General features: G+C 44.1%; 1 protein-coding gene across 4 annotated transcripts in view; it reads left to right on the top strand.

Moving 5' to 3' along the window:
• Window positions 1-12,526, top strand: part of SLC39A11 (solute carrier family 39 member 11) — a 724,893-nt gene that overhangs the window by 99,778 nt on the left and 612,589 nt on the right. For 2 of the 4 annotated variants that reach the window (XM_069750717.1, XM_069750716.1), the window contains exon 3: window positions 2,157-2,195. The exons of the other annotated variants lie outside the window; for them this stretch is intronic. In XM_069750717.1, the coding sequence (XP_069606818.1) occupies window positions 2,157-2,195 (39 nt within the window). The remainder of the gene's footprint in view (window positions 1-2,156; window positions 2,196-12,526) is intronic. 4 annotated transcript variants of the gene reach the window in all.

The raw sequence follows: 12,526 nt of genomic DNA, 5'->3' as shown, positions 1-12,526 counted from the left end.
AGGATATTGTCCCAGTCTACCAGATTAAGGGCATCTCTAAGCTGGTCAAACTTTGCCTTCCTAAAGTTCAGTGTTTTTGTGACTCCCTGACAAGTCCCCCTAGTGAAAGACAGGTGAAACTGTACAATATTGTGGTCGCTATTTCCTAGATGCCCGACCACCTGCAGATTTGTTATTCTGTCAGGTCTATTAGATAGTATTAGGTCTAAAAGTGCTGCTCCTCTGGTTGGATTCTGCACCAATTGTGAAAGATAATTTTTCTTGGTTATTAGCAGAAACCTGTTGCCTTTATGGGTTTCACAGGTTTCTGTTTCCCAGTTAATATCCGGGTAGTTAAAGTCCCCCATAACCAGGACCTCATTATGGGTTGCAGCTTCATCTATCTGCTTTAGAAGTAGACTTTCCATGGTTTCTGTTATATTTGGGGGTTTGTAACAGACCCCAATGAGAATTTTGTTACCATTTTTCCCTCCATGAATTTCGACCCATATGGACTCGACATCCTCATTCCCTTCGCTAATATCCTCCCTTAAAGTGGACTTTAGACAAGACTTTACATAGAGACAAACCCCTCCTCCTCTCCGATTTTTACGATCCTTTCTAAACAGACTGTAACCTTGTTACCCTGTTGCAGTGCAGAGTAGCTCACTACACGCCGTTCTTCTAATTTGACGATCCAATCCTGCAGAGGTTCTCCTCCGTGCACCTTTTGCTGTCATTCCAGTTATTCATTGTTCTGTCCCTCTCACAAGTGGCAATAACTGTCACGTCGATGAAGAATGGGAATTGCACAATCATCTAACAACACTTCATGCGATTTTGTGGCTTCATATGTCTTAAAAACAATTTGCTTGCAATCTGGCCTTTATGCCCATCTCACGTGCCACAGATTGGAGCTGCTACTACTTCCATGAAGGATGATTTTTAAGCTGACATAAAAGTCATTGTTCTCTGTAACGTATCGTCCTTTGTAAGCAAAGACATCATTTTAAACAATAGATCAATGCTCACAGGATAACCTATTAACAATCATTCTTTGTCCTTGGAGATGCTGTTTTGCTTGACAGTAGCTGATCGGCATTGGTTTAATGTCTGCCATGATGCATTGTAAACCAAGTCTAGGGCTGCTCTTTATGATGAAATCCTCATCCAGGAGATAACATCTGCATCAGTGTCTATATCATGTCTGGTTGCTAATGTGTTAGGCACGTGTCCTCTGTAGTACGCTTACAAAGTAATTTTCAGAGCTCCCTTAAGAAAGGATTTAGAGAGCCTGGCACGCATGTCATCTCTGCTTGCCATGAAGGGGACGTACTGAGATGCGCATCTTTCATACACATTTAAGGGTAATATGGGCGGCGATCTAACCCATTAATATGAGCACACAGGTTATAGATTGCTGAAAAAAGGTCATAGCTGTATGTCTCATCTTTTATCACTTCGTGTAAATGAGTTCTTCCAGGCTATGGGGGTACACTGTCTGGAAGATAACGCTGTCTCCTCACTTCATTGTCCTGTCTTTCTCCTCCCACATCGTCACTCTGTCCCTATGAGTTCAGGTGTGCGGTCGGAAATCCCGCGCCTGAGCATTCTGACTGCTGCAGCTCCTTTTTAGTGTTCCGGCATTCTATGGGCATTGGCTTCACGTAACTTCTGCAGAGGTGCTGGTGAGTCCCAGGTACCTCTGCTCCCTGTGATCTCCGGAGCGCAGAAATGGTGCACTCCCAACTTCCTTCCTCCCTCCCTGCATATTAAGAATGTCATTTGTGATGCCCCAGTTTAATAAAATCACTGGGAGTGAAAGTACTAGTGACTCGCTGGCGCCTGGGCAGAAGCTAAGCTACTATTGGTAAACCGCCATCAGTGGTCCTAAAAGTTGGCTGCTCCTTCACCAGCAGCTTCTCTGGTTCCATCACCCATCTGGCAGCAGAGCATCCTAAGTGCAAATCTTGTGTTATATTGTGTTTGTTCCCGTGCGCAGAATCTAAGCTACTATTGGTAAACCGCCATCAGTGGTCCTAAAAGTGGCTTCTCCTGCACCATGAGCTTTTCTGGTTCCATCACCCATCTGGCAACAGAGCATCCTAAGAGCAAATCTCATGTTTTATTGTCTGTCCATTCACTTTACTGACATAATTTTTGTGTTTTTCCCATAGAGACATATCCTAGATGGAAGTTTGGGCTTTGCGGCAGGGGTGAGTGATTTCATATCTGTCCTCGCATGCTCTTTTTCTTGTATCTCCCCCACTCCCTCCCACCCACAATAAAGAAGGAAAATTGTTACTTGATGAAGCCTTGGGCTTTCTCTGTCTCGGACATGTGTCCATCCTTTTGTATTCTGGATTTCACCGCCGGCGCCCCATTTAGCACACACGGGTAACCATTGTTCTGTCATTTTACATAATCTCTGCTGTCGTTGAGCTGCCGTTACTGGAGAATAGGAGCGCATGATACATCGCTGAGGTTCTGTGAACGGGGGACGTAAGAGATCGAGATACTCTGTGTCATCCTTTCCCTCAGATTTTGCAGATTCTTTTGATTACAGATCTTTGCTGCCCATCATGAATTCCCGAATGAAGAACATAAAGTCCTTTTTATACTGAATTTGGAAGCAAATCGATCGACTCTAGTCAGTTGCGGTTGTCTGAATGGCAATATGGGGCACTGTCACAATATTTTTATTTTACAAGTCAATTGATTTTTGTCTCTCTTTTATTCCTCTCATTTATGTACAGGGAAGACACACTTTTTGCCTTTCCTAGCTTTTTGCAATCTATAAGTGTAGGATAGATAACATTAAAGTGGTTATCTAATCTTTTTTCTTCAGGAGCTATGGTTAAGATTGACAGTAGCATACTTGCTCTGAAAATGTGCGCTCTCCGATTCTTCAGGCTGAGTTACTGCAGCATCAGAGGAGTATATGTCCGATTAAGCTGACTGGATCCAGTGATCTGGCCAGATTCAGAGCTGATCTTACAAGCTGTGTGGCCTATTGATTGCCAAGTGTGCGCTCCTTGTCTAGGAAACCGGACACCTTTTTGCTAGACTTTATAGGTGACCATAGGCAACATGCGGTAAACTATAAAGTTTTAAATCCCTTCCATTCTTGAGAAGTGAAAAGTACATTTCTCCAGAATGGACAGATTTTTAATTCTATTTTGTACTACTCGTTGCCTAGGTTACAGTCTACTTCTGCAGTCTAGCAGAGGTAGCAGTTCTTCTGGACATGGACCACAACTGTGCTTGCATGCTCTTTGCTATAGATTTTGTAAGCACTGTTCTGAAGTTGTCCGGATTGCTGGAGTCCCTCTGCACCTCTCCAATACCACAGAGGCAAAGCCTTTTTTAATATAATGAATCTAAAGGGGTTTTCTGACCTGATCCAAGGGGAAGAATTGAGTTAAATAATGAAAGAAACAGTACTTGCCTGGTAAATCTTTCACCATTTCTTGGTCACTGGTTTGTTCTGCAGTATAATGTTCCCAACTACCTAAATCTCCCCCCGAAACCAATCATTGGCATCGGTGTAGCTCTGCACATCCTCACCAAAGACTGGTAATTAATAAAGATTGGAGCTGATGACGACGGCGTGTCCGACTCCCCCATGTGTCCTCCGCCTCCTCAAGACTTCCTCACTGAAGCTAATGACTGGCTGCAGTCTTCTCCGAAGGAAAGACGGTCATTGTTGGTCTCACTGGAATAATCCACACCTGTTTAGTTTATCAGAATACTTACTATTTAAAAAAAAAAAAAGTTCCCGTTTATTATGTTTGACTTAGAGCTGGGAAAAGTAAAGGTATGACAGCATTTTATTTTCCTCTTGTACTGTCATCGGAGAGCAGCATTGATCTTTTTTTTTCTTTCTTTTTCATCTAACGAACTATTAAGCTTCTAGATTTCCCATCTGAACCTGACATTTTTGGTTGTTATTGCGAAAGGAATAAATCGCCAACTTGTAAGCATCAACTTGTAAGAAAATCGAGCCTTAATTGTTGTGCCATTATAAAAGTGCTAGTCGAACGCATTTAGTCTCATCATTGTCACAAAGTCACTTTGCATCCCAGTTACTTTGCTGTCATTTGGTCACTTTGCTCCGATGTGGCGGTGGTGACCTTTTAAAATTTACATATTCATTCCTGCTGATGGTTTTTACAAAGAACTGTTATCTTTTGTTTCATACTTTTACACCACTGTTTTTTTTGTGAATTAAAACCTACTAATTTGACATTTGTGCAAAAGAGAACTCAAATATTTACTAGGTAAAATCGATTAAGCCTCTGGGGTTGGGTCTGCAACTGATCATACATTGATACCCCAACATAAGTCTAGGGCTTTCTGTACATTTCCATACTCGCGTACCTGCTTGCAGGCAGGGCAGTGAAGTCGGAGTGCATATAAAATGGACTGGCTTCAACTCCTAAAATATATTATAAATTGGGTACAGTAGTACAATGGAGTATGTGCTGTAATGTTTGCACAATCATTTGGGAAAGTTATGGAATGTCCTATAAATGTCTGTTCTATTCCTGATGTTAGAATCTCAGCTTTTAGTTGAGATGAATCTGTGCTAAAATTATTCTACATGCTCAGTAGTAATCAGTGCTGTGGAGTCAGAAGTCAGGGAAATTGAGGAGTCGGAGTCGTTGGTTTGCTTTACCAACTCCACATCCCTGCTTGCATGTATATTACACGCATCCAATTCAATAGTGTAAAAGTACAATATGTGCTGATTGGTAAAGTGTCCCAGTGGGGCAATGCGGAAGCGAGTTGATCCTAAACAAAGCCTTTGATGAAATACCTTGGAAAAAGTCATTTCAACATTGATTATCAACATTATCTTTAGGACCAAAATATAAGTGACAGTGCCTAGTACTACAACTCAGTCCTATTTACCTAAATTGTAGAGCCAGGAACAGCCACCCAAATGGTTGATCCTTTCGCTGCATTTGTAAGAGGTCACAGGTCTGCAGAGGTCTTGGGGGAGGTTGGACCCCCGCCAATTTTGAGAGTAATTGGAGCAGTGGTTGCACAGGCTCACTTCTGCTCCATTCACACAGTGGGATTTGAGCACCTGGTTTTCACCATTATTCAGGTCTGGTATGGCAATAAACAAGCATAAGTCCCTTTTAAGGACTAATTCTTAATTTTCAGATATTTGCGTTGGTCCTAAGTTTATCTATGACTACTGTATATTTACGTGGTATCCATAAATGTATTTACAATTGGAAATCTATACGTTTCTTCCGTCTCCTAATCCTGTAGGCGAGACCTTTTCGTATTGATTTGGTCACTTATCTATATGTTTGATGACCGTCTCCTGTGAGATACATACCAGTACCACCAACGTGGAGTGTTTGCGCACATGGAGAAGGGATCTACCATGAGGGTTGTTTTAGCCATAGATTGGCCCTCGGCCTTTTAAAGGGGATTGTCCATTACTGTTTTTTTTTTTTTACATTCTCACCTACCGGACTTCCACTGCTCCTCATCTCCCAGCTGCTGATTGGTGATTGGCTGCAGCTATCAGTCGCGTGATTCCCCCGCTAGAAGAATAAGCCAGATGATTGGTTGGCGATACCAGCAACAGTGGGGGCCTGGCAGCTGAATTTTTTTTTTTTTTTTAAATTAATATTATTGTTATAAAAATAGGTCTCAAAATTCTATTTTCACGCAAATTTCTTCTTTATTTGCACACATTCAATTCACTTTCAGGTGTTGTTCATATTTTTATTTTTTTTTTGCAACCACGCAGCAGGTTTTCCATAACTGCTGAGGGGTGGTGAGGGGAGGCCAAGTAGCACTAATGCCGTATTTTTCGGACTATAAGACGCAGCGGACCATATGACACACCTAGGTTTTAGAGGAGTAAATTAGGAAAAAAAATAAAGCAAAAAATGTCAATTCTGCACTTAATATCCCCTATCCTGGTATATATGGTCCCCTCATCCCCATCCTGATACACATGGCCCCCTCATCCCTGCCCCCTTATCCCTACCCTGGTATGTATGGCCCCCTCATCCCTGCCCTGGTATGCATGGCCCCCTCATCCCTGCCCTGGTATGCATGTTCCCCTCATCCCTGCCCTGGTATACATGGCCCCCTCATCCCTATCCTTGCATTCATGGCCCCCTCATCCCTATCCTGGTATGCAAGAATCCCTCATCCCTATCCTGGCAGGAATGAACGCCCTCATCCCCTATACTAGTATGCATGGCCCCATCCTTATCCTGGTGTGCAGGGCCTCATACCCATCCTGGTATGCAGGGCCCTCCATCTCATCCTGGTATACATGGCTCCTAATACCTCCTAATATCTATCCTGGTATGCAGGGCCCCTTCCCCATCCTGGTATGCAGGGTCCCCCATCTCATCCTAGTATGCATGACTCATCATCCCTATCCTGGTATGCATGTCCCCACCCCCATCCTGGTATGCAGGGCCTCCCATCTCGTCCTAGTATGCATGGCTCCTCATCCCTATCCTGGTATGCAGGGCCTCCCATCTCGTCCTAGTATGCATTGCTCCTCATCCCTATCCTGGTATGCATGGCCCTATCCCTATCCTGGTATGCATGGCCCCCTCATCCCTATCCTTGTTTGCATGGCCCCATCCCTATCCTGGCATGCAGGGCCCCATCCCTATTCTGGTTTGATTTTCCCCCAACCCTGATCCTGGTATGCATGGCCCCATCCTTATAATTGGCTCCCATCCCCATTCCCATCCTGGTATGCATGGCCCCATCAGAAATCATTTAAAAAATCCAAACCATTACACTTACCTACCAGGCGCTCCCTCGCAACGTCCTGCTCCGATGCCAGCAACTGCTTTATGCTTGTAAGCAGCGCATGGCAGGGACGTCATGCGCTGCTCACAAGCAGAGCACAGCTGTCGGAATACTTACTGGGACTGTGCGCGCAAAGAGCAGTGAGTATTCATTGCTCTTCTGTAGCGCGCATTGTCAGGAACCGGCTTACTGCTGCTGCCAGCGGTCACGTGTGCCGCTACTTAAGACATCAAGTACGTCGCCAATTACTTGATGCCGGTCTGAAAGCAGAAACACCAAGGAAAAAGCCATTCCTAATTTTTAGTCAAGTGAGAGAATTTCCTGGGCCAAAGAACATCTTAGATGGACAACTGAAGATTGGAAGAAAGTAATCTGGAGTGATGAAACCAGGGCTGTGGAGTCTAAGTCATGGAGTCGGAGTTAGTTTTGGTTGGAGTCGGAGTCGATAGAAATGTACCGACTCCGACTTCAGCTTTAAAAAAAAATGTATTAATATTTCATAATTGAACTTTCATATGAATTTTATAAATGTTACTCAAATATATATATATGTTCTACCAAACTATGAACAACAGTGATAAGCAGTTCTGCTGGAGATAGAGACATTTCTAAAGGTACCGTTACACTAAACAACTTACCAACGATCACGACCAGCGATACGACCTGGCCGTGATCGTTGGTAAGTCGTAGTGTGGTTGCTGGGAAGCTGTCACACAGACAGCTCTCTCCAGCGGCCAACGATCAGGGGAACGACTTCGGCATCGTTGAAACTGTCTTCAACGATACCGAAGTCCCCGGGTAACCAGGGTAAACATCGGGTTACTAAGTGCAGGGCCGCGCTTAGTAACCCGATATTTATCTTGGTTACCATTGTAAAAGTAAAAAAAAAAAACACTACATACTCACTTTCCGATGTCTGTCATGTCCCCCGCCGTCAGCTTCCCGCACTGACTGTGTCAGCGCCGGCCGTAAAGCAGAGCACAGCGGTGACGTCACCGCTGTGCTCTGCTTTACGGCCTGCACTGACAGTCAGTGCAGGGAAGCTGACGGCGGGGGACGTGACAGACATCGGAATGTGAGTATGTACTGTTTTTTTTTAACTTTTACAATGGTAACCAGGGTAAATATCGGGTTACTAACCGCGGCCCTGCGCTTAGTAACCCGATATTTACCCTGGTTACAAGTGAGCACATCGCTGGATCGGCGTCACACTCGCCGATCCAGCGATAACAGCGGGTGATCAGCGACCAAAAAAAAGGTCCTGATCATTCCCCAACGACCAACGATCTCCCAGCAGGGGCCTGATCGTTGTTCGCTGTCACACATAACGAGATCGTTAGCGGGATCGTTGCTACGTCACCAAAAGCGTGACGTTGCAACGATATCGTTAACGATATCGTTATGTGTGTCGGTACCTTTACTTCTTGTGTGTCACTGTTCTCCACTGCCCTTATCTAATCTTATACTTGGTTAACCTCATGCTGCCCCAACCTTCCTACTTACAATGTATGAAACTGAAAGTGAAAATGTGTTGCAAATTCTTAGTAGTGAAGCTCCTCCTCTAGACTAGATGTTTGGTGTGTGTCTTCCAAGCATCTCATAGCTGCTACTCAGAAGAAGAAGACTGTAAAGGTACCTTCACCCTGAGTAACTTTCCAACGGGAACGACAACGATCCGTGACATTGCAGCGTCCTGGATAGCGATCTCGTTGTGTTTGACACGCAGCAGCGATCAGGATCCCGCTGTGACATCGCTGGTCGTAGCTAGAAGTCCGGAACTTTATTTGGTCGTCAGGTTGGCGTGATTCGTCATGTTTGATAGCAAAAGCAACGATGCCTGCAATGTTTTTTCATGGAGCTAACAACCAGCGAGAACGATAAGTACGTCATTGGATCGCTCCTGCATTGTTCTGCTGTTGCCGTGTTTGACGTCTCCTAGCGACCTAAACAGCGACGGTGCAGCGATCGACTCGTTGTCTATATCGCTGCAGCGTCACTTAGTGTAACAGTACCTTAAGAAGTATTATCCTTTCAACAAACTTTGCATCAGTTAACTGTGAGTACATGAGGAATAACAGTATTACTGACCACTATATCAGTTGTACGACCTGGCAATAATTTTGTACAAATGTTTTTAGGAAAAGCAATTGTCATTTGGATTGTGAATGCAGAATTAAAAACCTGAGGTTGTTCTCTGCTCTCAAAATAATTACCGTATGTACTCAAGTATAAGCCGACCCGAGTATCAGCCGACCCCCCTAATTTTGCCACAAAAAACTGGGAAAACTTACTGACTCGAGTATAAGCCTAGGGTGGAAAATGCAGCAGCTACCGGTGAATTTCAAAAATAAAAATAGATGCTCCATACCGTTCATTATGGCCCCATAGATGCTCCATATAAAGCTGTGCCACATATAATGCTCTGCACCGTTCATTATGGCCCCATAGATGCTCCACATAAAGCTGTGCCATATATAATGCTCTGCACCGTTCAGTATGGCCCCATAGATGCTCCATATAAAGCTGTGCCATATATAATGCTCTGCACCGTTCAGTATGGCCCCATAGATGCTCCATAGAAAGCTGTGCCATATATAATGCTCTGCAACGTTGATTATTACCCCATAGATGCTCCATATAAAGCTGTGCCATATATAATGCTCTGCACCGTTCAGTATGGCCCCATAGATGCTCCATATAAAGCTGTGCCATATATAATGCTCTGCACCGTTTAGTATGGCCCAATAGATGCTCCATAGAAAGCTGTGCCATATATAATGCTCTGCACCGTTCATTATGGCCCCTTAGATGCTCCATATAAAGCTGTGCCCCATATATAATGCTCTGCACCGTTCAGTATGGCCCCATAGATGCTCCACATAAAGCTGTGCAATATAAAATGCTCTGCACCGTTCATTATGGCCCCATAGATGCTCCACATAAAGCTGTGCAATATAGAATGCTCTGCACCGTTCATTATGGCCCCATAGATGCTCCATATAAATCTGTGCAATATAGAATGCTGCTGCTGCAATAAAAAAAAAAATGACATACTCGCCTCTCTTGCTTGCAGCTCCTCAGCGTCCCGTCTCGGCGTCTCTCCGCACTGACTGTTCAGGCAGAGGGCGGCGCGCACACTTGTACGTCATCGCGCCCTCTGACTTGAACAGTCAGAGCAAGAGGACGCGGAAGACGGAGCGGCGCCTGGCGGGTGGAACGTGGACAGGTGAATATGTAATACTTACCTGCTCCCGGCGTCCCTGGTTCCTTATCCCGGACAGCTGGTCTCCGGGTGCCGCAGCCTCTTCCTCTCTCAGCGGTCACCGTTACCGCTCATTAGAGGAATGAATATGCGGCTCCACCCCTATGGGAGTAGAGTCCATATTCATACCTTTAATGAGCCGTCCCACGTGACCGCTGAACAGGGGAAGAGCTGCGGCACCGAAGACCGTGGGACAGGCAGGGGGAGCGCCGGGACTAGGTGAGTATGCGACAGTCCTCTCTCCCCCTCACCTGCCGACCCCACCGCCGATCATGACTCGAGTATAAGCCGAGAGGGGCACTTTCAGCCCAAAAATTTGGGCTGAAAATCTCGGCTTATACTTGAGTATATACGGTAGATGAGATTTGAGGGCATCCATGAAGGAGGATGTGACAGAGGCAATACTTTTTCTGAGGACAAATTTTATAGATTTCTTCTTATTAACTGCATAACAGTGGTTATTGCATATTTACTTACAAGAGTTTAGAAAAGTTTATAAAAGTTATTTGCTATATTCTAATTGTATTCTAATAAACATAGTTTTTGCTCTAAGTGGTCTGATTACTTATATGATGGTGAGAAACTGAATAAGCACAATGTTAATATTTGACAACAGTAAATTTATTGTTATGAATTGGCCATTTATGAAGGAGTCGGAGCCGGAGTCGGAACCTGATAAAATCCAGAAGTCAGTCGCAACTGTGGCTTACCGACTCCACAGCCCTGGATGAAACGAGAATATCAAGTTTTGGTAGTGACGGAGTGCGTTATGTTCGGAGAAAGCCAAAGGAAGACTGTGTCCTAGAGTGTATGACAGCTGCAATGAAACATCCTGAGAGTGTTATGATATGGGGCTATATGTCCTGGCATGGAATTGGGAGAACACAGGTCCTTGAGGGAACTGTAAATGCATCAAAATATATTCATAATGTCCTTGAACCAAAGCTCATCCCATCAATTCGTGACCTTGGGAAGGAACAGACCGAAATTATTTTTCAACAGGATGGAGCACCATGTCACACTGCAAGGCAATGCCTAAAATGGTATGAAAGCAAATTTGTGTGCTTTCATGGCCAGGAAACAGTCCTGATCTGAACCCTATTGAAAATCTGTGGTCAAGATTAAAGCGATTGGTTTCTAGTAAGTGACCGAGCAACAAACAGGCATTGATTGCAGCTCTTATCAGTTCCTGGTACCATGTTATAACCACAGAGAACCAGAGAAGCCTTGCTGAAGCAATGCCAAGGAGATGCAAAGCTGTTATCGATACTAAAGAATACCCTACACACGCTACTAAAGAAAGAACATTGTGACAAAGTCACTGGTGAAGTGATGGAGGGGAGATACGTGTCACTGCACATGATGGCATCAGTGAGGTGAAACCAGAATAGTTTCCTCCAGCACACAGCGTGTTGGGACGGTTTATATAAACTTGTATGATGGGCTGGTTTTAGTAGACCTCCATAGAGCAGGTGGGAGGAGGTCCACGTATCTCCACCTGCAATGTTCTTACAGAACCTGTGTGATGTCAGGATCATGTGATCAGTCACATGATGGATGGGTCACAAGGTCTGGGCTTAAATGGCTGACTGCCAGAGCTTTCAGTGTTTAGTGGTTCCTGTAGAGAGAGAACTCTAGGAAGTTGTGTGCTCAATCTGAACCGTAGACATTGCTGCCTGTAAGCGGGCTGATTCCGCTAGGTTTTTTGTTTCTTTGTTTTGCCCAGGGGGCTGTCTTTACTTTCCCAGCTTGGTTTATGCTGCTACAATAAACCAAGCCTTTTCTTAAAGAGACAGTGGTCCAGTTATACCTCTGTGTCCAGCCGAGGGATCTGCTCTACTACAATATATATATATATATATATATATATATATATATATATATATATATATATATATATATATACATATATATATATATATATTTATATATATACAGTGGGGCAAAAAAGTATTTAGTCAGTCAGCAATAGTGCAAGTTCCACCACTTAAACAGATGAGAGGCGTCTGTAATTTACATCATAGGTAGACCTCAACTATGGGAGACAAACTGAGAAAAAAAATCCAGAAAATCACATTGTCTGTTTTTTTATCATTTTATTTGCATATTATGGTGGAAAATAAGTATTTGGTCAGAAACAAAATTTCATCTCAATACTTTGTAATATATCCTTTGTTGGCAATGACAGAGGTCAAATGTTTTCTGTAAGTCTTCACAAGGTTGCCACACACTGTTGTTGGTATGTTGGCCCATTCCTCCATGCAGATCTCCTCTAGAGCAGTGATGTTTTTGGCTTTTCGCTTGGCAACACGGACTTTCAACTCCCTCCAAAGGTTTTCTATAGGGTTGAGATCTGGAGACTGGCTAGGCCACTCCAGGACCTTGAAATGCTTCTTACGAAGCCACTCCTTCGTTGCCCTGGCGGTGTGCTTTGAATCATTGTCATGTTGAAAGACCCAGCCACGTTACATCTTCAATGCC

The sequence above is a fragment of the Ranitomeya imitator genome, chromosome 2 (genome assembly GCF_032444005.1).
Source record: "Ranitomeya imitator isolate aRanImi1 chromosome 2, aRanImi1.pri, whole genome shotgun sequence".
Taxonomy (NCBI): Eukaryota; Metazoa; Chordata; class Amphibia; order Anura; family Dendrobatidae; genus Ranitomeya; species Ranitomeya imitator.
Note: the sequence above shows the minus strand (reverse complement) of the source record. Positions and strands in the feature narration are given on the sequence as shown.